The 26,761-nt window shown below is 50.6% G+C and overlaps 1 protein-coding gene across 2 annotated transcripts in view; it reads left to right on the top strand.

The window, feature by feature from the left end:
• Nucleotides 1-26,761, top strand: part of NOS3 (nitric oxide synthase 3) — a 56,833-nt gene that overhangs the window by 27,918 nt on the left and 2,154 nt on the right. The window contains exons 10-27 of one of the 2 annotated variants that reach the window (XM_061585740.1): nt 610-784; nt 1,370-1,471; nt 1,813-2,007; nt 4,777-4,850; nt 5,717-5,861; nt 6,333-6,437; nt 7,586-7,653; nt 9,682-9,798; nt 12,986-13,160; nt 14,932-15,058; nt 15,389-15,467; nt 16,694-16,878; nt 18,592-18,761; nt 20,411-20,621; nt 20,958-21,045; nt 25,236-25,357; nt 25,486-25,622; nt 26,276-26,470. In XM_061585740.1, coding sequence (XP_061441724.1) covers nt 610-784; nt 1,370-1,471; nt 1,813-2,007; nt 4,777-4,850; nt 5,717-5,861; nt 6,333-6,437; nt 7,586-7,653; nt 9,682-9,798; nt 12,986-13,160; nt 14,932-15,058; nt 15,389-15,467; nt 16,694-16,878; nt 18,592-18,761; nt 20,411-20,621; nt 20,958-21,045; nt 25,236-25,357; nt 25,486-25,622; nt 26,276-26,470 — 2,470 coding nt within the window. Of the gene's footprint in view, nt 1-609; nt 785-1,369; nt 1,472-1,812; nt 2,008-4,776; nt 4,851-5,716; nt 5,862-6,332; nt 6,438-7,585; nt 7,654-9,681; nt 9,799-12,985; nt 13,161-14,931; nt 15,059-15,388; nt 15,468-16,693; nt 16,879-18,591; nt 18,762-20,410; nt 20,622-20,957; nt 21,046-25,235; nt 25,358-25,482; nt 25,623-26,275; nt 26,471-26,761 lie in introns of both variants that reach the window. The other variant, XM_061585738.1, reaches the window with a different exon arrangement.

The following is a 26,761-nucleotide window of genomic DNA, read 5'->3' as shown; positions in this document are numbered from 1 at the left end:
ATTATTATTATTTGCTTTATACAAAGAAAGTATCTCAAAGTGACTTGACAAAAATAAGACATACAAATGAAGAATACAAAATGCCCACTGAGCAGCATGTCAATAAGGACAAGTCCTACCCAACCCATTTATGCAAGAGCATGTGAGGGGCCTTCCTGGACCCCTCAGAGGCCGCCCCGATGCTCCCAGGTAGGGGGCATGATAGTGACATCACCCCCACCTGCTCTTTGAGCAGGGAAGAAGAGGAGAGACGCAGTGGGGTGGGGTGCCCTCTCAGGGGAAAGTGGAGTTTGAAGCAGGGAGGGTGGCAGGAATCCTCTTGGCCACATGAGGCAGGCTGCTGTGGAGTCAGGCCACTGGTCCATCTGGCCGTCCCTTGCCAGGCAGGTGCCCTCTGATGTTTTGGACTTCGACTCCCATCATCATAGGGCTGTGCTGGCTGCTTGGGGAGTTGCAGCCTCAGTTGGGTATGGCTGAACTGGGCCGTTGCTCTCCCTGCCTGCTCTGGCTGGCAGCAGCCCTGAGAGGTCTCCACACTAGAGATGCTTCTAGGGGTTGGACCTGGGCCTGCGTCATGCTCCTTCTGCCCCCTCCCCCTTGCTGTCACAGGCTGAAGTGTTTCAAGGACCTGGGCCTACGCTGGTATGCGCTCCCTGCTGTTGCCAGCTTGATGCTGGAGATTGGGGGCCTGCAGTTCCCAGCGGCCCCCTTCAGCGGCTGGTATGTGGGCTGTGAGATCGGCATGAGAGACTTCTGCGACTCCCAGCGTTACAACTTGTTACAGGTAGAGATCTACCAGATGGACCTCCGAACCTGATAATCCTGCCCTTTACCATATTGGTCCTGGTGCTGGCAAGGGGTGCCTTTCAGTCCCACCTCTTGGGGCTTCCTTCCCACCCCCCACCCCCAAAAGTATCTTCCTGGGAGCTCTGTAGGGTTGCTACGGCTCAGGCCCCAGCCGCTCAGTGACCAGCAGCAGTTGGACATGGGCATCCAGTTAAAGGAATCAATATATGCAGATGAGGACATCCCAACGGTTTCTTCTTCTCTTTTTGTCTGTGAGGGTTGTGTGGTTGAATCCATGCCAGGAGCTCCCAGGGCTTAACCCAACTTTTTTCAAATGCTCCTCCCTGAAGTCGCAATAATGGAGAGCCAGTGACCCCAGGCAGATCCCGGAAAGCCTTGGCCGAGGTTGCCATCAATGCAGCCTCCCTGCATGCCTCCAGCAGAAGCCCACTGCATGTGGGCCTTCTCCACGGGAATGTGGCCCTCTTCATCCTTTCCCGCTTCCCCTGCACCACGACTTGTTGAGCAGGCAGAATAAGGGCCTGCAGCCACCCACACCCCTTTATCAAGGTGCGTCTTGCAGGAGATAGCTGAGCTCATGGGACTGGACACACAGACGACCTCGTCCCTCTGGAAGGACAAGGCAGCCGTGGAAATGAATGTGGCCGTTTTGCACAGTTTCCAGGTGAAGGATTGGGTGGGGGTGGGAGGAGGGAGCAAGTGTGGTGTTTTCTCGTGTTCACACACTAAGGGTGGTTTAGAAACGTCTGGAGAAAGGGTGGAGTTGCACCAGGAGGTGCTGCAGATCGCTGGTCCACCTGGCTCCTCCCCAGGGTCTCCCCCAGCCCTTCCTGGAGATGCCAGCAGGCCTTCTGCGTGCAAAGCAAGTGCTCTACCCACTGGGCTCCATAGCCCTTCCCACACAGCCCTTCCCCCTGAGGCTTACATTTGTTGTTGCTTGGGATAAGTCGTCCCCGCCTGTCTCTGACCTGTGCTGCCTTCCTCCTCCTCCTCCTCCTCTTCCAGCTTGCCAAAGTGACCATTGTGGACCACCATGCCATTGGAGACTCCTTCATGAAGCACCTGGAGAACGAGCAGCGGATTCGGGGGGGCTGCCCATCAGACTGGGTCTGGCTCGTGCCCCCTATCTCCGGCAGCCTCTCGCCCGTCTTTCACCAGGAGCTGGTGAATTACCAGCTCTCCCCTTCCTTCCGGTATCAGGTATGGCCTCCCCTGCCTCCGTAGCGCTCTTGAAGAGAGGGCAGCTGTGCTCCTGGCAAGTGGGAAGGTACAGCCGGTCTCTGGCCTAAGGGTGCTTGTTGTGGGATGTGGGCTCCTCAGGCAGGCACTTCTTTTGCATTGCCCATGCAGTGTTGTTGGTATCAAAACGCCAGCCCACACTTTCCTCCCTTTAAACCGGATTTAACCTTTCTGGATGGTGGTGGGAAGTCTGATACGTTCAAGCCCGTTGCCAGAGACTGTTTGTGATATCTGAACTATTTGTTTGCGATATTAAGCCCCAGTCTTGACGCATCCTGAGGCTGCTTCTGGAGACAGTTGATCTTTTGCAGATGGGAGTCAGTCACATACTGGCAAATTCAAGTTGCGCAGTTCAGGTGGATTTGGTGCTCTTGTGCAAGCCACTTTTTAAAAAAGCAGACTTTTTGCTGTGAGGAAAGCGATGGGGACACGCTCTGGAGAGTGACGGGGTAACAATTGCTTCATTCAATGTTGTGCTGTATATCATACCCACAAACAAATCAGAATGAAAGCTGAATGAATAGTGGGCATCGGATAACTTCCCCACAAACGTTGTGTGAGCAAATCAGGGTGAATGCTCAACAAACAAGTTGCCTGGAAATGACCTGAAACTGCAGAAAGGCCACATTTTTTCCTGAAGAACAGAGGAGTAAATCCTCCACAGGTGTGGATGACCTCAGTGCGACTCTTCCACCTTTTTGAAAGGGCTCCTGGGCATCGACCAGGGCAGGGACCAACCTGGAACATGAACCTATCACACCTCAGCACATGCTCAATATAATGTTAGCAGTGAGTTCCATTGTATCACTCCATCAATTATTTTAATCAATCTTGTAATAGGTGCTAAAAGACTTTCCTGGCTACATATATAAAATTAGCAAATGTTGCAAAGAAAATGATGGGAGGGAAGCTTCTACATCCACCACCATTTTAGCAACAGTGGTAACTAGATATTGTAGCTGGGACAACATGTTAGCACTAACTGATTGATTATGACTTTGAAATGGCATCTCCTGCCAAGGTTATAGTCAAGAAGTGCAGAGCTTCAAGTGGCTGCTCAGGCAAATTGGACCTTCCCTACACACAGCAGCGAAGTCACTGTGATAGTGTGAGGGAAACATCTCTTCTTCCGATCTTGGCTTCCATTGGAAGAGCAATGATTGGGCACTGCTAGGAGCTGCCCCTCCGCATCTGAGAGCAGCCCAGGAGTCCATGGAGGGTTTGCCCTATTCGTAGGTGGCAAAGTTTCTCACCATTGCAGTTGATAGGCCTTTGTGTGTACAAGAAATGTAAGCAATAAGGGACCCTCCCTCCCCACCCCTTTTGTGGGTCCATTCTGCTACATCCCATTGACACAATAATAGTGTGCTAGTGGTGGATTCATACTGGGACATCTACACATCATTCCACTTTATTAGTTGTTCTGCGATGCTTCATAGAACCATGGAATAGTAAGGTTGGAAGGGTCCTATAAGGCCATCGAGTCCAACCCCCTGCTCAATGCAGGAATCCAAGGTAAAGCAAACACGACAGGTGGCTGTCCAGCTGCCTCTTGAATGCCTCCAGTGTCGGAGAGCCCACCACCTCCCGAGGGAATTGGTTCCATTGTCTTACCACTCTAACAGTTAGGATGTTTCTCCTGATGTTCAGTTGAAATCTGGCTTCCTGCAACTTGAGCCCATTATTCCGTGTCCTGCACTCTGGGATGACTGAGAGGAAATACTGGCCCTCTGTTGTGTGGCAACCTTTCAAAGATATGATATATCATATCTCCCCTCAGTCTTCTCTTCTCCAGGCTAAACATGCCCAGTCCTTTCGGTCTTTCCTCACAGGGCTTTGTTTCCAATCCCCTGATCATTCTTGTTGCCCTCCTCTGAACCTCTTCCAGTTTGTCTGCATCCTTCTTGAAGTGCAGAGACCAGAACTAGATGCAATACTCGAGGCCTAACTCGAGTGCCAAATAGAGGGGAACTAGTACTTTATGTAATTTGGAAACTAGACTTCTGTTAGTACAGTGTAAAATAGCATTTGACTTTTTTTGCAGCCACATCACGCTGTTGGCTCATATTCAGCTTGTGAACAACAATCCCAAGATCCTTCTTGCATGTAGTATTGCTGAGCCAAGTATCCCTCATCTTATAACTGTGCGCTTGGTTTCTTTTTCCTAGGTGTAGAACGTTGCACTTATCCCTGTTCGATTTCATTCTGTTGTTTTCAGCCCAATGCTGCAGCCTATCAAGATCCCTTTGAATTTTGTTTCTGTCTTCCAGGGTGTTAGCTATCCCTCCCAATTTTGTATCATCTGCAAATCTGATAAACATTCCCTGCACTTCCTCATCCAAGTCATTGATAAAAATGCTGAAGAGCTCTGGGCTCAGGACTGAACTTCCCCAATGTTGCTCTGTTATTGCTGTCTAGAAGGGTACTTTTGTGCCACAGCGCAACAAAATTGGGACAAAAAATAAACCAGAACATTCATGGTATGAAGAGTTACAGGATTCCAAGCTTTGGGATGTGCACTGATTTGGGACAGGCATATTGCTTCATTTCCAATCTTTGGAAGCACAGATAGTGTTTTTTCACTGCCTACTAACTAAATCCCAAATCCACACATGTGAGCTTAGAGTGAACTTTGGGGATGGGGGTTTCCCAGTGCAGATGTTCAGGCAGACTTGAGGGCCCTGGTCACTCTCCCTCGCTAATATATATGCATACATACTATTCCCATAGACTGACCCCTGGAAATTGTACATCCCCAAAGGGAGCACCGTTACTCGAAGGAAGACCTTCAAAGAAATTGCCAAGTAGGTGTTTTGGGGTTGGGGATTGGGGAAATAGGCCGTCTCCAAGAGGGGTGCACGGAGCGGAGCCCCTACTTTCTAAAAAAATATTAATGAAGGTGCCTCAAAAACTGTGCGGGTTGTAGCTTCTGCCTGCAGGTTTATAGCCTTGCCCATTTCTTTATAGAGTTCTGGGATGGAGCGGGGGGGGGAGGGAAATGGCCTGGAACAATTAATTGAAAAGAAACTGGCTGCTTCGGGAGGAGGCGTGGAAGGGGCACATGTCATTCTAAGCCCTTCTGTGAAGGAGCAGGTGTAGGAAGTTGGAACTTGCATCTAGTGCTTCCTAAATGGTCAGTGCTTGCACAGAGTGCACATGGCCCTGGGAGCCAGGGGGCTTCCAAGAGGAGAAGGAGTGACATGACCTCTTTGGCTGCTGGCCCAGATGACTTGGAACAAAGATCAAATGAGTTCAAGGAAGAATGGATCTTCCATGGTCAGAGGCAGTTTACCTCTAAGCAGCAGTCCAGAGAACTTTTGTTATTGGGCCATTACATAAATATTGAAAATAAATAACAAGCAGAAGCTGTGGACAAGCAAGAGGGGGAGGCTGCTCCCCCCCGCATGCTGGTCATTGCTGGCCTCTGATCCACTCCTCCATAGTTTATCCATTGTGGTGTATGGCTCTGGCCACCAACAGTCTGTCCAAGATCAGCTTGAATTGACAGCTTGGACCAGAGCTCTCGGCCAGTCAGTAGGAAGTTGGGCGGATTTTTATGCTTGCTGAGTCTTTCCTGGTTGGGGCTTCCTCAGGGATGTGAAATAGTGATGGATTTAGAGGGTCTGTCTTTTTTGTCCTTCTCTCCCCCCCTCCCCTCTCCCTTCTGCAGTGCGGTCAAGATTTCAGCTAAGCTGATGGGCCATGTGATGGCAAAACGTGTCAAGGCCACGATCCTGTATGCCTCAGAAACTGGGAAGTCCCAGGCCTATGCCTTGAAGCTGAAGCAGCTCTTCAAGTCCTCCTTTGCTCCCAAGGTGGGGACAGCAAATGTGGTGGGAGCCCTGGCATCAACCCCTTCCCTGCTCATGCCTACAGAGCACATCAAGCAAGGCAATTCCCTCCCCCTGTGTGCCCTGGTGGCAAGGAGTTCCCTAGGCTGTGTGTGCTAGCAATGATGTTTTTCTTACAGTATGACTGGTGAGGCTGTAGGCCAGGGTCCTGGGTGGAACTGGTATGTGTATGAGGGTGTAAGAGAGTGTCATATGTACATATGGTCCCTGTACTTTCCATTTTGAGGCAATAATTCCCTGTGGGTGGGGGAGGATATGGATCAAGGCGCACATTTAAAAACTGCAGCCACAACAAGTGGGCGCTTTCAGCCATACGCAGCAGGTTGCCTGTGTTGGCTCTTCAGTCCGAACAAAGGACATGGGCATGTGCTTTGAGGCTCCCTGCCCTGATCTCTCCACCCTCGGCCACTGACCCCTTCTGTGCTTCCCCCACAGGTGATGTGCATGGACGAATATGATGTGGTTTCCCTGGAGCACGAGACGCTTGTCCTGGTGGTGACGAGCACGTTTGGCAATGGAGACCCCCCTGAAAATGGAGAGGTAATGCTGGGAGGGGGCTTCTCCTTGTCCCCTTTTCGTTGAGACATCTGAATGGGGCTGAGAGTCCAAATCTGTACACACGTGACACCCCACACACCAACCTTGTCCAAAGTGGAGCCCATCAGCCCCGGATAGCACCCTGCAAACGTTAAAATACATCCCAAAACCTCATTGCTGTGTTCGCTTTGGGCTGATCTGACAATATACAGGAGTTGAATCTAGCCCACTCTTCCTCAATGTGGCATGCCATCAGATGACATGGAACCGCAGTCTGGGGGCCGTACGATTGCCACGACTTTTGCTTCAGCAGGTCATGGTGGATTGTTGATGTCTACAACCGTATGTGGCATGATATAACTTGCTAATAGTTTGTAGCTAGTAATAGTTCTTGATAGGGTTAGTTCAGCCTTCCCCACTCCCGTGCCCTCCAGATGTTTTGGATTACAACTCCCATCAGCCCAAACCAGTACAGCCATATGATGGGAGCTCTAGTCCAAAACATTTGGAGGGCGCCAGGTTGGCAAAGAAGGATGTTTCAGTTCAATTCCAGTTGTTGGTTTCTATATGGATTACATGACACTCTTCTTGGTGTCCGTCTTTGTTTTGTTTCATTTTTAATTTGCTACCCATTAAACATCCTGAAGGGATTTAACAATGAAAACATATATAAAAACAGTTTCAAATCCAATGCAGATGCAGACTTGGATAAAAATCTCCACTTAAAAGACTTCTTGAAAAGGAAGGCGCTGAAAAGGCAATAGAGATGGGAGGGAATTCCACAGGATCGGTGCCACCACACTAAAGGGCCTGTTTCTAAATCATTCGTGGCATCTGCAGGAGGACTTCTCCTGTGGAGTGCAGTGAGTCATGCAGTATGCAAGGGGTAAGCTGGTCCTTATCGGATTAGTCTCCTTAGTGAGCACAGCCTGGAATCTGTGGCACAATTATTGAATCTCTGAACTTCTGCACAGACGTTATTCTTCTCTCCACAGTCCCTCCTCCCCCACCAGGCATGGGGGGGGCAGGGGGTGTAGCTCTGCGTGGGATTGAGCCCTGGCACCCCTTTCTGTAGGTATGAACTGCTTGGATTGGGTCCTCATGCACTGCCTGCCTCTCTCTTTCTCTTTTAACCCTCCCACCCCCACCAGAGATTTGCCAGGGCCCTGATGGAGATGTCGTGTCCTTATCTTGGAGCCACTGAGCCTGAACTGCGAAAGTAAGTCCCAGGCTGAGGCTGCTGCTGCTGCTGCTCAGGTCATTGTTGGCCTCCCCGCTCCCTGATAGATCTAGGCCCTTTTTCTCATGTTCTCTTCCTGACTTCTTCCTCTCTGGCAATTAATTTCAAGGCAGCAGCTGAAAGACCTGCTGTGATTTCTTCGCAGGCACACTGCTGGTCTCATGTGTATGTTACAGCACTTGTCCAAGTAGGACTATCACCAAAGTAAAGCCAGTGTGGCATAGTGGTTAAGGTGTTGGACTGCGACCTGGGAGACCAGGGTTCGAATCCCCACATAGCCAGGAAGCTCACTGGGTGACCTTGGGCCAGTCACTGCCTCTCAGCCTCATGAAAACCTTATTCATAGGGTCGCCATAAGTTGGAATCGACTTGAAGGTAGTACATTTACATTTAAAGATCTTTTAATTGAGTAAATATCTGGGTTTGAGCCTTGAGTTGTTTTAATAAGGTACATTCCAATAAGTTTGCATATTGCAAAGCCTCCCTCGTGCCTTATTGAGAATCCTGGCCAAAGAGGGCACCTTCTCTCATCTGCTGAGGAAAGAAATCTGTAGGCTGCAATTCTATATATATGCTTCCTTGGGGTAAACCCCACTGAACAGAGTGGGACTTACTTCTGAATAAGGCATGCATAGGGTTACACCATCAATGATCAAAATCACTATTTCTGAGTTAGGATATCCCAAATTTACCTAGAATTTCTCTTTTTGTCTAAAAGGCTAGCCTGTATTGTATCCCTTTTCTGCTGCTTCAAGGCTCTGCCCATATTTCTAAACCTTATTTTAAGAATCTTCCAGGATTTTGCCCATTTCTCAGTCTTGCATCAACGTTGGGGGTCATCTGGTTAATGAAGTTGCTAACAGCTTCTAGGTGTTATTCCTCCTTTACCGAAAGCAGCCGCTTTGCACTGTCCCCCTCCCAAGTACAGACGTTACTGTCTTTCTGGCTGGAGGAAAGTGTACGCTTTACTTTGATGTCTACCCTCATTATTGTCATAATCTATGTAGCTAATTAACCTTGGTTCCATCATGTCGTGCCCACGGGGAAGTGGCTGTAACCAGCACTTGGGCCCTTTGTGGGCTGGATGAGGTTAGCTGTGTCAAACTTCCAGGAAGCATCTTACATAAAAAACAGGTTGGCATAGCCCTTCCCTTCCCCATCACTCCCCCTTTACCGAGCACCTTGCTTGCAGCTATTTCCAGGGTCCTGGTTTGCCACTGGCCTGTGGGCCGGAAGCTGAAAGTGCTTCTTGGTCCCAGGAGGAGCCTTGAAACCCTCTAGATTGGAGTAATCTCTATGCCCAGACACGTGTGGAGCAAGACGTTTATTCTGTTAAAAGCCCTTTCCTTTCTAAAGGCTAAAGCTTTATGTTTGCTCAGATTTTTGCCTCTGCTTACTTGTTAGAGATCGTCTGCTTTGGGCCATGGCTTGGCCTCGCAGTTTGGCCTGAAATTGCTGTGTCTTGTTGCATGCCAAAGGGGGTGATAAGCAGCGAGAATGGCAAAAAAAACCCCTCTCTCCACCACCACCCCGCTGTTGCTCCAGGTTGAGACAGAAAGGGGGGCTCCCGGTTCACATCAGCCTCCTCAGATTCCTGCTCTTTGGTTACACCCAGCTATTCCTCTAACTCCCCAGAGCCAGACAGGATGGAGGACGCGTTGCCTCCAGTATGTGAGGCACAGTGTTTTCAACCTGGGGTGTTGACAGTTTGAGGCCATGCTTGAGTCGCCATTTTGGCAGATAAGCCTATCTCTAAACCAATAAATAAGGAGAAGGCAGAGAGGGGTGTTCCTTTGTCAAGGCAGTGTGGGTCTGTGAGGCGGCAAGGAGTCAAGGGCATTTGACTCTGCTGATAATCCTACGTTTCTACGTTTCACCTCCCCAAACCTGATGAAGAAAAACGTGGTATTAAACTCCGTGGAGCAGCCACAGTTGCCCTGGGCCGACCTTTCATTCTTCCTCTCTCTCTGGGCTCTCCCTTTCTCCCCCCCCCTTCTCTCTTCTCAGGAGCTACAAGATGCGCTTCAACAGCATCACCCAATCTGACCCATCCGTGGATGCGTGGAAGAAGAAGCACAGGAAGTCTAGCAACACGGACAGTGCAGGGGCCCTGGGGACTCTCCGGTAAGGATGCCCAGAGGGAGGGCTGGCTCCTTCCCCAGAGAACGGCCTGCTTGGGCCCCGCAGGCCAGGAAGGCAGGACTCCTGCTTCTGTGGCAGGAAGTGCAGTGGGGCACATGGAGGTTTAAGTTGCTTTTAGTTGGATTCCTGCTTTGAGCAAGGGGTTGGACTAGATGGCCTTCTAGGCCCCTTCCAACTCTACTGTTCTGTGATTCTATGAGGGGCTTCTGCGGGAGGCACTGAGGATGGAACTGCCGTGCCTCATTCACTCACATTTCCCACACAACATCACCCTCCTTTTGTCATCTTTCTGTGTCTTCTCAGTGCTGCTCCTGTCTTTGTCCTCCCCCCACCCCTGTTAAGTAATTCCAGCCCCCACTGTTGACCCAAAACAAATGTTATTCAGACATTTCATGGGTAGTAATGAGCAATCATGCTCACATTTATGTATATTTATTTAGAAAATGTATAAACCTCTTGATTTAAAAAAAGGTTCTCCAAGTGGTATACTGTATAGATAAAATTGTAGATAAAACATGGTTAAAATCCATAAACTAATTTAAAACAAATATACGTAAAATCTTCATCATTGAAAACAAAGATGAAAATCAATACAACTTTGAACAAGCACTTAGTGCTAAAGAAATCATTGTGTTTTTCTTAAAAAAAAAAGTTTGCTCAAGATTCCCCCGCTCGCCCCCCCAGTGGTCACTCAGGTGAATTGGAACTTCCTTTCGCTTGGCCACACTGGGCCTGCCCCTTCCCTTGTCACGCCCACTGGTGTGGATGGAACATCATGGGATACACACTGTAAATGCAAAAGCTCAATATCCCTGGCAGTGCAGAAGGTCAGTGGCAATCCCACTTGTAGCAATGACTTCTTTATTGCACCAAGAACCACCCCCTGTCTGGCAGCGTCCTGAAACCAGGGCTCATAGAAAGAGAAGCACCGTGCTGTAAAAGGCACCCTGTGCTACGGAGTGGGACCTGAGCCTGAGTTGGGTGTGTGTGGGGAAGCGGGGGGAGAGATTAGCGGCTGTGGCTGAAGGGTGTGGAATGGAAAACTGCTCTCTGGCAACGTTTCTTGGAAACCAGCCACAGAGACCGCCTCTCAGCTGACAGCGCCCCATGTGATGGATGGACGAGGGGGCCTTTCCTGCAAGCTAGCCTCTGTGGGACTCTGGAGAGTCAGTGGGTCAGGGTCCAGGGCAAGCAGGAAAATCCCTCCCAAGGTTGGGTGGGCCCAGGAAGGAACAGTAGCTGGACTGAGCCCAGTGGTATCTTCCGCCCCCGCTTCACTCCTGAAGTCCCCCTCCCTTGGCAACCCCAGCAATGCTTTTGCCCTCTCTGACCCTCCTGCCCCAGAAGAGTATCTCAAGGCAAAAGATGCAACTGGAATCTTCCCACATGAGCTTTTGACGGGGACTCTACAGCCAGGACTGATAAAGGTCAGAGAATCCAAAACTCGGCCATAGAATCGTGGAAGAGTAGAGTTGGAAGGGGCCTATAAGGCCATCAAGTCCAACCTCAGGAATCCGACTTAAAGTGTACCCGATCCTGGCCTTCCTCTATGTGACAACCTTTCAAGGACTCGAAGAGTGCTATCATTATTATTATTATTATTATTATTATTATTGAATTTATTAGTCGCCCATCTGGCCCCTCAGTCTTCTCTTCTCCAGGCTCAACATGCCCAGTTCTTTCAGTCTCTCCTCATAGGGCTTTGTTTCCAATCCCCTGATCATCCTTGTTGCCCTCCTCTGAACATGTCTAGAACTGGATGCAGTACTAAAGATGAGGCCTAATCAGTGCTGAATAGGGGGGAACTAGTACTTCACGTGATTTGAAAACTAAAATGGAAATGGACTGCCTTCAAGTCGATTCTGACTTATGGCGACCCTATGAATAGTGTTTTCATGGTAAGCTGTATTCACAGAGGGTTTACCATTGCCTTCCTCTGAGGCTGAGAGGCAGTGACTGGCCCAAGGTCACCCAATGAGCTTCATGGCTGTGTGGGGATTCGAACCCTGGTCTCTCAGGTCATAGTCCAATAAACCACTACACCACACTGGCTCTCTAGGAGGAAGCCACAGACCTGAACTTACAAGATCTGAACAGGCTGATTCAGGAGAGATGCTATTGGAGGTCACTGATTCATAGGTTTGCCATAAGTCGTAATCAACTTGAAGGCACATAAGAACAACAACGTACTTCACATGATTTGGAAAATATGCTTATGTTAATGCAGCCTAAAATAGTGTTTGCCTTTTTTGCAGCCTCATTGCGCTATTGGCTCATGTTCAGTTTCCAAATATTAGCAACTCAGCAGTGGAGTAAATGCCTGACCTGGCAGCAGAGGTTTCATTTCATGGGAAGCTATTGCAAAAGCCAGGATCTTTCATGGCAAAACATGTATTTTATTTTATTTCTTTCCAGAAGCAAACCCATCAAATCTTCCCTCCCAGCCCTCCGCCACATATTGTTGTCTGTTCCCAGCAGCTGATTTTCAAATGTGCACTGCCTCTGGCTATGTATAGTCATGATGGCTAGTAGCCCTAGGTAGTCCTTTCCTTCAGTTCCCTTTCAGAGTCATCTCTGCTAAAGCTCATCACCCACTTCTTGTGGCAGTGAATTCCAAAAGTTAATGACGTATTGGCCTGAGCAGAACCAAGTCTTGTGCTCCAGGGCAGAGCAGGGCCCAGACTTCCCTTCCCTTGTGCTAAAGTATTTGTGCTAAAATGCCAGGAAGCTGAAGTTACAAAAGATTTTATAACCACAGGAGGGCTGGCATTGAACTGGCACAGGAAAAATCAATATTGGCTTGACTCGCTTTAATGGCTGGAGTTCGGGAGGTCTGGGCTGATCTTAATTCAATACAGACCATGTTATATTTTAGTAGTTTTTTTGTATAACATCCTCTGAAGCTTTGAAAATAGCCTCATAGTGAATGTTTGGGCCCCAATTAATGAAAACGGGGAAGAAAATGTCTGCCTGAGTTTCCTAAGTGAGCAAGATGGTGCCAAGCGGAGTCCAACAAAGTCTAGCTGATTGGCAGGATCTGGCTCAGTTTGGATGTGCCATAGTTTGCTTGACTGTGCTGCCTGCCTGCTTTGCACCTTCTGAGTCCCCTTGAGAGGAGGGTGATGAGACGTTGTTTCTATGCTTACCCTGCCTTCCTCCTCCTCTGCAGGTTTGCTGTCTTTGGGCTGGGTTCCCGTGCCTACCCGCACTTTTGCGCCTTTGCCCATGCTGTGGACACTCGCTTAGAGGAGCTGGGGGGTGAGCGGATGTTCCCCATGGGCGAGGGGGATGAGCTGTGTGGCCAGGAAGAGTCCTTCCGCACCTGGGCCATGAACGTATTCAAGGTGACATCATGCAAGGGTCGGGGGATGGTGGTGGTGTGTTCCAATGGGCAGGGCTGGTCTGTGAGGCAAGAGGAGCCAATCTCCCCTGCCTGGGTGTTCTGTGGGTGGAAGAATTGCCCTGCCTGTGTGTGTGTAATAAGAGCCAGTGGCCCACACAGCTGGGCATCTGCTACTCTTCCACCTGCACCGGGAAATTCTCAAGCCAGATGTGGTGGGGGAATTTCCTTCTCTGGAGTAAACTGCTTCAGGCCAAACTTCACCAGCCTGGCACATTCCATATATTTTGGACTACAACAGGACATGGCTGGGGTTGATGGGAGTTGTAGTCGAAAACATCTGGAGGGTGCCAGGTTGGCGAAGGTTGGCCTGTGGCATTGAAGATGTCTTTTGTTTTTATGTATTCGTTTTTATTTGTAAGCTGCCCTGAGTTCCAGCTTTGGAAAAAGGGTGGGGTAAAAATAAAGATCATCATCATCATCATCATAATAAGATAATAATTGTTTAATTACAAGTCATTCTCTGTGCTTGTGGTGACTGCAATTTCTTGTGGGAGGGGGTTCTCAACCTTTCAGCTTCCACTCATTGAGCCCATGGATTCCCATGATCGATTCCCTCTCTGACTGGCAGGGTTTGCATGGATCCTGGCTCACCACCCTGACCCCCCCCCCCGGGGGGGCTGCATCCAGGCTGCTTCCCTGGGCATCAGCACAGACAGACAGACAGACAGACCTTTTCTCTAAAGTTGCTTGCAACCTTTCCTTTTCTGTCCAAAATCAAGTCCTCCCAGGTTAGGTGAGTTAATGGCCCCCAGTGATCTCCCCCATCTCCACTCATTGATCCCCCGCTGTGAGGTAAGGAACAGGGGCCCATCACCCCATGGGCCTTTGGAGTGATGCTGTAGGGGCTCAAGGTGTCTGCTCTCTTTGGCTTCCTTGTATCCTGTCAGTCGGTCTGTCTCCTCCACCGCAGAAATAGCCGCTTCAGAGGAGAGATTCAAGCCAAGGAAAGATTAAAAAAACCCTCCCCACTTTTTAACCCAAGGAAAAGAATGCCTGTCAGGCAGATCCAGTCACATCTCCTGCTTGGATGTGACCAAACTGAAAGAAATTGTCTGGATGATCAATGCAGGGTTTTATTTATTTTTAGTACATTTTATACCCCACCTTTCTTCCTTCATGGAAGCCGGGTTAGGGTGTGTGCGTGCGTGTGTGTTCCCAGGCGGTCTCCCACCGACCAGACCTGGACCTGCTTGGCTTCCGCAAGTGGCTGCAGGCCATGTGCCCTCAGACTATGCCATGACCATGCACGTGTGTGTGTGTGGGGGCAGAGGGAATGGACTGGAGGGGAGTTGAGCAGGGGAGACTATTGGAAAGGGAGCTGTGGGCTGAGGTTTTTTTTAAAATAATGTATTTTATTGAAGGATTTTCGTAATACAAAGGAAAGAACGAACAATTAACAGTGCAGTTGCAAACATAAACACAAAGTCTCAGTGTTACATAATGATAAATAGATAACAGAAGAGGGAAGGGGGTGGTGGCAGGCAATTATAATGAGACCTCTAGTGAAGAAATCCCTTCCAAAACTGAATGTTGAACTTTCTTGGGTGCAGCTGGGAGTGTGTCGTGCTGGGGCCACCTGGTGATCAGCTGGGGAACGGCATGGGCTGCTTGCTAAGGGGTGTTTGGCTTTGGTGGTGGAGGGCCCTGCTCAGGCTGCTCTCCAAAAGAGGCCCCAAATTAACTGTTACCATTTATCGCCCACCCCACTCCAGGCTGCCTGTGGCATCTTTTGCGTGGAATCTCAGGCTGTCACCACAGAGGCCTTCACCAGCCCCTGCCACTGGAAGCGCAGTAGATTCCGCCTGGTGATCCACCCCAGCGCTCTCGATCTCCTGGCAGGTGCGTACTGCAGAGCAGAACAAGGTGTCCTGTCTGGTGTGCCAAGCGGATGCTCTGTGGTTGCTGCTCTGCCACTGGGCCATCCCTACCCGGTTGGCCTGCAGAGTTCCTGATCTTGCAACCCTTCCTTCAAGTAGTGACAGAGAAGCTCCCTTGCTGTGGGCTCTGCAACTGCCATATGCCCACACTCCCAAGGGGCCTGGCTGGGTCCTCCAGTCAGTAGCTGATGCCTTCAAGGAGGGGTGGTGACTCCTCCACCCCCAATCTGGAAAAGCAAAACTTGAGAACCTCCCGTTGGTGAACCTGTCTCTTGGGTTCTTCCCCCATCAGGTCTGGCCCTTGTACATAAGCGCAAGGTGGTTCCCTGCCACGTCCTCTCTGTCAAGAACCTGCAGAGCCCAGAATCCAGGTGAGAGTCCACACAGCAATGCCAAAACTCTTCCTCCTCCTCCTCCTCCTCCTCCTCCTCTGCCACCACACCACCCCGGCTGTGAGGTAAGGGTCAATCAGCATGGCAGAGGGCTGGTGCACAGTGGTTCTTGCATACCCAGATTCTTCCCCCTCTCTCCTTGTAGGAGGGCACGGTGGGTCCGGCAGCTGATTGCCCAAGGAGGTGCTCTCCTGCTCCCTGCCCTGCATCTCTGTTTGGTGGCCATTTCCTTTGGGCCAGGCTGTTGTAGGCTGCAGCGAGGTGACTCCATGGGGCCACCAGTTCCCACCACATTCTGGTCAGGTGGGGCTGGTTCATCCTGCTGGGGACTTGAGGGTTGGGGCAGAGAAGGACTCGCAGCCTCACTTTGCATGCTCTCTGTGTTGTCTGGTGGCCACGTGTTAGCCCTTTTGGTCCATTTGGGTGGGTGGGTGTTTTGTGGTAACTTTTACGAAAACAAAGAACTTATGAAAAGGAAGAACTTCGCGAAGAAGGGAACAGGGAGTGAGAATATGGTATACAACCTGAACAATGGAAATTGCATTAGAATCTATTCAAAATGTTTCTGTACATTTAAAATCGAGATCGATCCAGCAAAACTTGGTATTCTGGGTATAATGGACCCCACAAGGTCTTTAGGGGAGGGCACTGTCTAATTCAGATAGATGCTGGAGGTTCCATGAGGCATTTGGTGTGGGCATGTCCAGTCCTGTTTTCTTTTTGGCCTGAAGTTGTTGTCCTTACGGACTTTGTACTGGCAAAATCCTTGAACTTTGCAGAGGTCCGTGCACTTTCAATTATATTCCTGTTATATGGGGATTAACGGCATTCCTTCTTTCACTTTTGACTTTTGCAACCCACAACAAAAGTGCCCAATTTTCATAGAAACATAGCAGGTTCCTTATACCGAGTCAGACCAATGGTCCATCTAGCTCAGTATAGTCCACACTGACTGGCAGCGGCTGTCCAGGGTTTCAGGCAGGATTCTCTCCCAGTCCTACCTGGAGGTGCTGCAGATTGAACCAGGAACCCGGGTAGATACTCTAACCACTGAGCCATGTTCTTTCCCTCTGACCGATTCAAATCCTACAGATTTTGGATGGGTGAGGGTGTGCGGTCTCCCTGCTGCTGAGTGCATCTGTCGACATCTTCCTGCTGCACAGCCCCCTTGCAGTGCTGACCGCCCTTCTCCTCCCCCATTGTAGCCGGTCCACCATCCTTGTGAAGCTGCAGACAGGCAACCAGCCAGAGCTGGAATACCAGCCGGGCGACCACGTGGGCATCTTCCCTGCCAACAGCACAGAGCTGGTGGAATCCCTCCTGGAGCGCATTGAGGACCCGCCATCGGCCAACGAGTCAGTTGTTGTGGAAACCTTGGAGGCAGGGGAGAGTGAGTGACCTGCTGAGGGATGGGGAAGGCTGACTTTTGTGTCACCCAGGTGACTTGGCCAAGCCAGCTTTGTGTGGCAAATGTTTAATTGGAAAGCTCTCCAGGCAGGCCTAAGCACTCTGTGAGTGAGTGAGTGAGTGAGAGAAGGCACACTTTTCTAGGGCCCAGTGGTCCATGGGGGCTAGCCCAGGCCGCAGTCCCATGAGGGAAAAAACTGAGGCTCATGGTGGAGGATATTTATGGGTAGTTATTTCCTTGTGTCAGTGTACCTTCTGTCCAAATCTTGGGAGATTTGGTAGAGCCAGTCAGAAGCAGTATTAGAGTGGATCCTCTGGCCCACAGGCCACATTTAGGCTAAGTAGGGATGCTAATTTGGCCTGTAAGGATCTTTTCTCCTCAAGCCTCTCCCACTTCATCTATGACATCAGATGTGGGACAGGTAAAGCCTAGATGACAAAGGAACAGTTGGCAGCCTTAAAGTGTGCAGGGGTTGCATTTGATGCCTTCTTAAATTGGGCACCAAATACAAGCCCTTTTGGGGTTGGTCCTAATCGGAACCTCTGTCCACCGGAGCCCAGGCCAGCTCTGTTGAAAGCAGGACTTGCAATTGGCACTGATCAGCTCAAGGCTCATCTGCCCAGCTGTCTGCCAATCACCTCCCCCCTCTTTGCTACATTCTTAATTTGCTACACAGAGCCAGCAAAACGATGGGTGTAGGGTCAGGGAGACCTGTGTTCAAATTCCTTCTCGGACTGTGAGTGGCCTTGGCCACGTCCCTTTCTTGCCCTCTCTTGACTTAGTGGTCAGCTTCACAGTTTTGGCATTGCGAGAGGGATAAAGGAAGAAGTGAACCCAAGGACTGTGGTCATTAGCAGGGGAGGAGGAGGGGATGTCGTGAAGGTCTCCATCAGCCATTTGACACAGAGTTAGTTCAGACAAAATAGTTTCCAAGAAACAGACGAAGGAAGAGTCATGGGTACATTTCCCCCCAGTCCCATTTCTGTTGTGAGATAGCACAAGAGTGCCCTTCCGGATATCAGTAATGGGGTAACGTTGGAGGAGCTTTGCAGAGCAACAGTACAGAGCATGATGTGTGGATGGTCCAGCAGAAAACCACCTGGAGTGCACTGTTGTTTTCTCAATGACGTGTGCACCCGGAACCCTACCCCACCCTCTCTCTGGAGGGCCCTCGGCACCCTTCACAGATGAATGCCTAGGTGGACGCGGCGCAGCAAGGAGCTGGATGAGACTCCTTGAGCTGGGAAGAAAAGGCACCCCCCCATGCAGGTTGTTGCTTGTTCCCCCTGCCTTCACCTCAGAGTAGAGACACATTCCCTGTTATGCTGGCTCCAGTGCATCTCCACCTCTCTCTCCTGAAAACTGGGGCACATGACACTAGTCAACCCCCCCCCTTCGACTGTAAAACCAGGTGGGAGCAACTCAGGTGTTCTGCTTTTTTAATTCAGCTTCAAAGAGCATACCTGATGGGCAGATCAACCTGTTGCCCCTCCAAGTGTGGCCAGTGGAAACACTTTGCTGTAGATGACTAATGTGCTCCCATCCTCAGAAGCTGTGCTTGTCCCTCTTCCCCCCTCCAGCACACACGTTGCTCTGTGGATTTTGAAGTGTAGCTTAAGGGAGGCAGCGTGGCAATAGAAACAGCCAGTTTTTGCTCAGCCCCGCCCTTGTGCTTCTGCTTCTTCTCCTTCCCAGACCCAAAGCGCTTGTGGGTCCCCAGTCCCCGCTTGCCTCCCTGCACGCTGCGCCAGGCCCTCACCTTCTTCTTGGACATCACAACGCCCCCCAGCCCCCAGTTGCTTCAGCTCCTGGCCACACTGGCGCAAGATCCGGCCGAGAAGGAGAAGCTTCAGCAACTCAGCCAGGTAGGCAGCGGGTGTGCCGCCTGCGGGGATCCTACTCCGCTGGTGGGGGGGGGTGGTCCATGGGACAAGAGGGGTGTGTATATCTTCTATCCCCCTCAAGGCCTTGAAGTTGGGGGTTAGGCTGGGGATTGTGTGGTTGGCATTATTAAACCTCCCCCCCCCCCCAATGCTGCTTAGGAAACTCGCTCTCATGCTGTCCTCATCACTAGGAAGAGAGTCAGGATGCAGCAGCAGTAAGATGGAGGCTGGTGGGCGAGGGCAAGGCACCTTGGTAGGGGTGAAAATGATGAAAGGGTTACAATCCTAGAAGGACTTGTGGATCTTCCAGGACTGTCTTCAACCGCTTGCAATGGCAATATTCTTTAAACTGCAAGCAATATTCCACATCTCTTTGGAGGCATGATTCTCCTTGCTTTCAGAAAAGCCCTGCAGTTGGCTGAAACCTGGCTTCTAGCAGCCCCCTGTGTCCCCTCCCCACTGGCCAACCAGGTGCCCCAAAGGGAATCCCATGTCCTGGCTGCCGACCAAAGACTCAGACTCAGGACTGGAAGACTGGGTTTTTCTGCAGGAAGCTTTGTTGAGGAAGTCAATACAGGGACACAGCATCACACTCTAGGCATGAATCAGAATGCTGGAACATCTCTCAGGATACCAAGTAGTCTAGGCTCATATCAGGAAGAAGGCATGGAGCCGACAGCAAGGAATTGCTGCAACAGTGCTGAAGAGACACTGTCAGACTTTTATATCAGAGAGGGTCCGGAACTTATAAGGGTTAGTTCTAGGTCTTTCTTGCCTTTGCTATAAGGTGAAGGCTCTTTCAAGGTGCTGAAAGCATCTTCTGAAGCTGTCACTTGTCTAATCTAGAGCTCTGCGAAAGCATAAACTCTGGCTCACGCTGACTGCTTTCACTTTGCTGTCTCAGTGGTTCATTGAGTTTTAACTGTTCCACAGCGAAATCTGGGCTGGGTGCCTGGGCAGAGTCATCACTAGATGGTTCAGGAGACAGGAGCAGGGGTTCTGGATTTTTCTTAGTGATTCTGATAGCTAGCTCAGACGCTTCTGGAGATCTTTCCCCTGTGCCTCCTTCAGTCCTTTTTGCAGTACTGGCAACCCCCTCCCCAAGATCTGTACTCCATTCTTCATCCTGCCACTCTTGCCAGAGGTTCTCCTTGGGGCCCATGACATCCCACAAGCTGGGCATGAGGGTGGAAGCCCTTTCCTTTTCAGCTCCCCAGCAGCAGCAGCTGATGTCTGGAGGCTGTGGACTGGCCGGCTGCCGTGATGACTTCTCTGTGGGCTTCTTGTCCATTACTTTGCCTAATCTTCAGACGTGGCTCAGTATTTTCCCGCGTAGGTTTGTGTGGCGTGAAATGGCAAGTGCCCTGACGTGGTTCCCACCAGAGTGGCATTTGATCCCCCCGCCCTGTGGTTTTTCCTAGGCAAGCACATCCCAGTGCTCTGCACATGCTCATGTGATGCCCTCCTTGGAGTGGTCTTTGCCATGGTAGCAAGTTAACGACAGATGAAGCCATCGGGCAGAGCTCCTCCTCCTCCTCCAGTTCTGTTTCATGCCTTTTTGATGCTTCTCTCCAAATTGACTTTGCCTGTCTGTGGTGTAGCAAACTGACCCCCTTCCCCTCCCCCCCCAGGATTCCCTTCTGTATGAGGAGTGGAAATGGTTCCGTTGCCCCACGATGGTGGAGGTGCTGGAGGAGTTCCCCTCGGTCCCTTTGCCGGCCTCGCTGCTCCTGACTCAGCTGCCTGTGCTCAAGCCTCGCTATTACTCCATCAGCTCAGCACTAGGCGCCCACCCGGGCCAGGTGCACCTCACGGTTGCCGTGCTCAACTACCACAGCCAGAGTGAGGATAGTGGGTGGGGTGGGGGTGAAGGGCTGCCCAGCTGGGAACACCTGGGACAAGGGGGGAGGTGTGTGTGTGTGTGGGAGAACGGGGGTGCCACGGTTCCATTGAATGCCTGGAGAGGGGTGTGGGGACATTAAGGGGAATGCAGCCTCCTTCCAGGGAGCAGAGGCTGCCATCTTGTGTGTCGGGGCAGTCTGGTGGGGGGCTGGGGTGAGGGCCATAAAACTGGACCCCACAGTGGTGGGATGAGTCCAGCATCCTGCGGGGGAGAGCAGGGTTGTGGGCAGGGAGCAGCACTTTAAGGCACCATCTCATGCTACTTTTGCCCCACAGATGGAAAGGGTCCCCTGCACTACGGGGTCTGTTCAACGTGGCTTTCCCAGCTGGCTGCTGGCGAGATGGTGCCCACTTTTGTCCGAGGGTAAGGAGCCTGCTGAGGGTGTGGGGCTGGGGTTCCGATCTCAGGGGAGGGATGGAGCACTCAGTGCTTCAGCTGGCCTTGGGAAGGCTTCTAGCCCTTGGTGTTCTCAGGTCCCAGAATGTTTTGCTGTTCTGGAGAAGGAGGAGACCACCACCCTTCCTCTACCAGAAAGAACAGTTCCCAGCCGGCACTTCTGCTTTGCCACAGCAGGCAGAGCTGCTCCTGCAGGCATTGGCTGCTGCTCTGATGAGAGGGGCTTTTGGCACAGAAGCCAGCAGGGCCAGGACCAGCCCCGTGTTCAACTGTAGAAACGCATGACCAGTGACGGTAGCTGTGTGCTAGCTCAGGCCACGTAGTGCTGATCTTGCCTGGGTGTACCTCTGGCAACATGGGAACCCCCCCGGCCATTGGGCACACATCTGGCCCTAGTAGCATTCATGCTGCTGCTGCTGTTTAGGCTGAGAGTCTCTTGTGGGGAGTGTTGCATGCAGAATAGGGAGACAGCAGCCAGCCCCACTCCCTACCCTTCAGATCAAGAGCAAGAAATGGTGCCTGAATCATCCTGGCTCCGCATGGGCCCAACCCAAGGGGGCTTCCAGGTGGAGGCTTCATATTTCAAACAGGTTGTTGAGAGACTGCAAATGGGCCATTATCAGGTTTTGTCAATTTATCAGATTTTCCCCAGAATGGGAAAACCCAGACTAAGTGCAGGGGGGCGGCGGATATGGGCTAGCATTTTAATGCCGCTGCTGCTGACATTGTATGGAAACTGTGAGAAACATGCATGCGTGAAGAGCCCTGTCCCACAATAAAACTTGTCTGAAAGCAGCCCGTAACTTCTGTTCCTGTATTAGATTGGAGTGTGGTTTTATTTTGAGAATCTTTTGTAACTTGCTTTTGAGAGCCTCTCGGGACAATAAAGCAGTATTCTAAATCAGGTTTGCGAAGCCTCCAGCCTGCAGGCCAAACCATGCCCACCTGACTCACACCTGATGACATATGTGATGCTAGGTGTGGGGCAGGTAGAAAGCAGGATTGAACCCTACCCCAATCAGCTGATGGGCAGAGGGTTCAATCCTGCTTGCTTCAGATGAGTGAGATGGTTCTCCACTGGGAAATCTCTTGCATACCCAAATCCTGCAAAAACTAGGACTGAATCCCTTGCCCATCAGCTGATGCACAGGGAGTTCAACCCTGCTTGGTGACTGTCTCCCTCTTCCCCCCCCCCATCTTGCAGGCCAACTTTGACAGGTGGGCAGTGATCATCTGACATCATTATGATGTTGGATGGTCTGTCAAAGTTGACCTTGGGGGGAGGGGATTTAAGACCAGGCCTGCCAAGCCAAATTTTTCCCCACCCATTATTCTAAGTAAATAAATGAGGCAGTAACTGAAAAATGCAGAAAAGGGTAGAGTGTTGGGTGGTGGCAGGGTGAATAGGTGGATGTCTTTGCACCATCTAGCAATTCAAAGCAACTCTCTCCTTGGAGAAGGCACCTAATTAAGTAGAAAACTTTGAAACACAAACTGGACATGAGCGCAACAGCAACTCTCTCCACCTGTGTGATTTCCAGCAGCTGGTACTATTCAGGGGGATCCTGCTCCTACCAGATCCTGTGCAGTTCCACTGAGCTTTTCTTTCTGACCGGACAGGCACCAATCCCTGTGATGGAGGTTCAGCTGTGCTTCTTCTCTATTTGTTATGTTCTGTGGGTTGGAGGCTGCCTGCATAACGGTTCACTTTCTGTGTCTCTTAAAGAGTTCTAGCTTGTTGTTGAGCTTGGCAGTGGTGAGTTTCTCTCTCTCTCTTCCACGTGGGCACACACACTGTGGGAAGTTGTGCTGACGAACAAAGCTGAGATTTGAGTGGATGGCCCTGGTTTTTCTCTTTGAGACAATTGCCAGCCTCCTCAGTATGTTGGCATTTGGATCAAGGGTGGTGCAAAGCAATGAGTCACACCAGGGCTGGAGCCAGCAGACGGCCAGACTGGGCCCTGGCCAAGGGCCCCTGAGGGTGGGATGGTGAAGCTCCAGCTTGGCACTCCGCAGCAGAACTGGGTTGCAGGACTCAGCGAACCGACACTGCTGTGGATTGCAAAGTGGGAGCTCCCATAGACCCCCACCCCCGGTACAGGCAGTACAGGGCTTAAATAAGCCTGCCCGCCCCACCTACCTGTCGCATCGGTGCATCAGTTTGAATGACTCATGCATTGGTCTGCCATCACCCAAGATGGGGTGTCCCTAAGGGGATGATGCCTCCACTGCTATCTTGGGTGACACAGGCACGCAGATGGGCTGACGCGACAGGTAGGTGGGGCAAGCAATCTTATTTAAATCCTGTGCCGTCTGTATCAGGTGGGGGTGTTTGGCTTTACGGCACTGCAGGCTGGTGCCAGCCCTCCCTCCCTCCCTCAGCTAGCTGAGGAGCAGTGGATGGTGGGATCTGTAGTATGTAGAAGAGGAAGCTATAGCAATGGCAAGAGTGATGGATTCTTCTTATCTTGGTGTTAGTTAGACACACTTCCATAATAAACCAGCTATAGGAAGATACGTGTAGGTTACGGTGATATTCTTACTGCTCCTGGAAGTTCTCTCTCAAGAGCCGAGTCTTAGACCTCCAGGCAGAGAGATCTGTTTCCAGCCAGAGTGGCTATTGGAGCACAATCACTGAAATGCATTGTGTGGATTGTGTCATATGGTTGAGTCATAGAATCATGGAATTGTAGTTGGAAGGGGCCTGTAAGGCCATCGAGTCCATCCCCCTGCTCAATGCAGGAATCAAAATTAAAGCATACCCAACAGGTGGCTGTCCAGCTGCCCTCAGTCCTCAAGGCTAAACATGCCCAGTTCTTTCAGTCTCTCGTCATGGAGCTTTGTTTCCAGTCCCTTGATCATCCTTGTTGCCCTCATCTGACCCTGTTCCAGTTCCTCTGCATCCTTCTTAAAGTCCGGTGTCTGGAACTGGATGCAGTACTCAAGATGAGGCCTAATCAGTGCTGAATAGATGGGAACTAATACTTCATGTAATTTGGAAAGTATACTTCTGTTAGTGCAGCGCAAAATAGCATTTGCCTTTTTTGCAGCCACATTGCACTGTTGGCGCATATTCAGCTTGTGATCAACAACAATCCCAAGATCTTTCTTGCATGTCATATTGCTGAGCCAAGTATCCCCCATCTTATAACTGTGCATTTGGTTTCTTTTTCCTAGATGTAAAACTTTGCACTTATTCCTGTTAAATTTCATTCTGTTGTTTTCAGCCCAGTGCTCCAGGTTAACAAGATCCCTTTGAATTTCAAAGTGGATGCCTTAAGCAGTTTCTGGCAAATACTTGTGAAAGATCAGAACACTGACCTGCCTATGCTTATCATTCCCTTTGGAAGGTTCTCTTTTCTAGTTGCAAGTGCTTCTGAGATTTTTCAAAGAACCCCTCAGAGATATGTAAGCAGTCATTGTCTTCATAGACGCCATCCTAATAAATGCCACATCAATAAACACAGACAAAACACTAGCCATGTTCTTGCACTAGATCTACGAATCAGGCTCAAGCTCAACAAACCCTAATACAAAATGTTTCTATAGATTTAAAATTGAGTTTGATTCTGCAAAAATTGGTATTTCAGGTATATTGGACTCCAGTTTTGTCTAACCTCTCTTTATCCTTAAAAATCATATCCTGACTATTTCAGAAGACCTTGTTGTTCTCTCTCCTGAGTTTTAGCATTTCCTCTTCTGTACTTGGATTTTAATGGTACTGTATTATTTTTATGAAAAGACTCAGCGTCCAGCTACCAGCAGGTGCTTTATAAATATCGGTTGGTTTATTTTAAATATTTTTAGGCTGCCTTTCAGGACAAAAGCTCTCAAGGAAGTTTACCGAAAATATAAAACTATAAACAAAGTCAGTGAAATGCCATCATAAATACCAATGGTGTGAAAATCCCTCCTAAAAATCTGGGTATCTGACCACATTAATTCCACAGCATGATAATTGTGGCCACAGCATAGTACCTGCGTTTGCAACATTGTCCTGAAAGGCTGCAGGCAGAGCCACGCCTGGGCCATTGGCCAGAGGGAAAACTGTGGGAAGCAGCAGGAAGAGCTGGGACTTGGTCGTGCTGCTGCTGGGACTATCACTCCCTTGCTTGTGACCCACATGATGAGTGACTCTGTGTCTCTGCCCTGCACAGTGCCCCGAACTTCCACCTACCACAGGACCCCGCAGCTCCTTGCATACTGGTGGGGCCTGGCACTGGCATTGCCCCCTTCCGAAGCTTCTGGCAACAGCGGCTGCGTGCCATGGAAGCCAAAGGTGAGTCAGGCCGGACTGGCCTGGACGGGATGGAGGCTGTTGTGGGAGCGGCGGGATTGTCTCTGTCTTACCACAACCCTGACCCTCCCCATTTCCTCCTCTACCCCCCCCCCCCGGCCCCCCAGCAGGCGAGATGACGCTGGTCTTTGGCTGCCGCAGCTCCCACTGTGACCACATCTACAAGGAGGAGGTCCTGCAAGCCCAGCAGAAAGGGGCCCTGGGCCAGGTCCTCACCGGCTTCTCCCGTGACCCAGATTACCCCAAGGCAATGCAGCTGGGAATGGGGTGGGCAGGGAGGGATATGGGGAAGGAAGGGGGGATCAAGTGGTGGCAGTTAATTTGTTGTTGTTGCCTTCAGACTGTTCTGGGTCATGACAGTCGAGGCGGAGTCCAAGGTGGCCTCCGCAAAACAAGGGCTGCCCAACTGGACAGCTGGAAGCCCACCTTCCTGGGCCCTCCCCAGAACAAGGCTTGGGAAAGAAACCTGTGCATGGTGGTGGGTTTTCACTACCTGCATGACTGTCGCACAGCACTGGCAGATGCACACGTCAGTTTCCCCATCCGTCTGTAGCCCACTCCCTTTTTATTTTATGTATGTATGTATTATTTATTAAATTTATATCCCTCCCTTCATCCTAGAAGGAGCCAGGGCAGCAAAGCACTAAAAACACTCTAAAGCACCTTACAAAGAAAAGACTTTAAAACAAAGCATCTTTAAAAACACATTAAAACAAAGTATATTTTAAAACATAGCCATGAGGGCCACCTTCAGTTCCTGCTTATGCTCAGGGACATGTTATGGTGACTTCAGATGTTGTAGGGCTCAGCCTTGGATTTCAGCAAGAGGTTCAGGGCTGAGGCGAGAGTCAAGCTCAGGCTGTGTTTTGCCAGCTGTGCGCCTCTCCTCTCTTTCCCCAGACCTATGTTCAGGACTTGCTGAGGATGCAACTGGCTGGCTATGTCTATGAGGCCCTGTGCAAGAAAGATGGCCACATGTATGTCTGTGGCGATGTCACCATGGCAACTGGTGTCCTGCAGACCGTCCAGCAAATCCTGGTCAAAGAAGCGAACATGACGCTGACTGAGGCTGGAGACAAGATCAGTGAACTCCGGGTAAGAGCAGGGCAGGCTAGCCCGCGGTGGGGGATCCCTAAAGGCTATCTAGCTGGTGTCTGTGGCCAATCCCAGGGCAGGCAAGAGCTGTACAGCCATGATGGCCCAGCATCTGCTTCCTCAGCTGGGATAGGCCAATTGCCAAATAGCTTAAGCAGTCGCTTGGGGGGGACGACGACACAGCATCTGCACCTGAGCATCCTCCGCGGCGCAGCAAAAGCCTGGAGGATGCAGTCACTGGAGACAAGGAAGCCTTCGTGGTTGTCTCTGGCTATGCAAGTGGGTGGAGCA

Source organism: Rhineura floridana, chromosome 10 (assembly GCF_030035675.1).
Source record: "Rhineura floridana isolate rRhiFlo1 chromosome 10, rRhiFlo1.hap2, whole genome shotgun sequence".
Lineage (NCBI taxonomy): Eukaryota > Metazoa > Chordata > Lepidosauria > Squamata > Rhineuridae > Rhineura > Rhineura floridana.
This window is presented reverse-complemented; position numbering and strand designations above follow the sequence as displayed.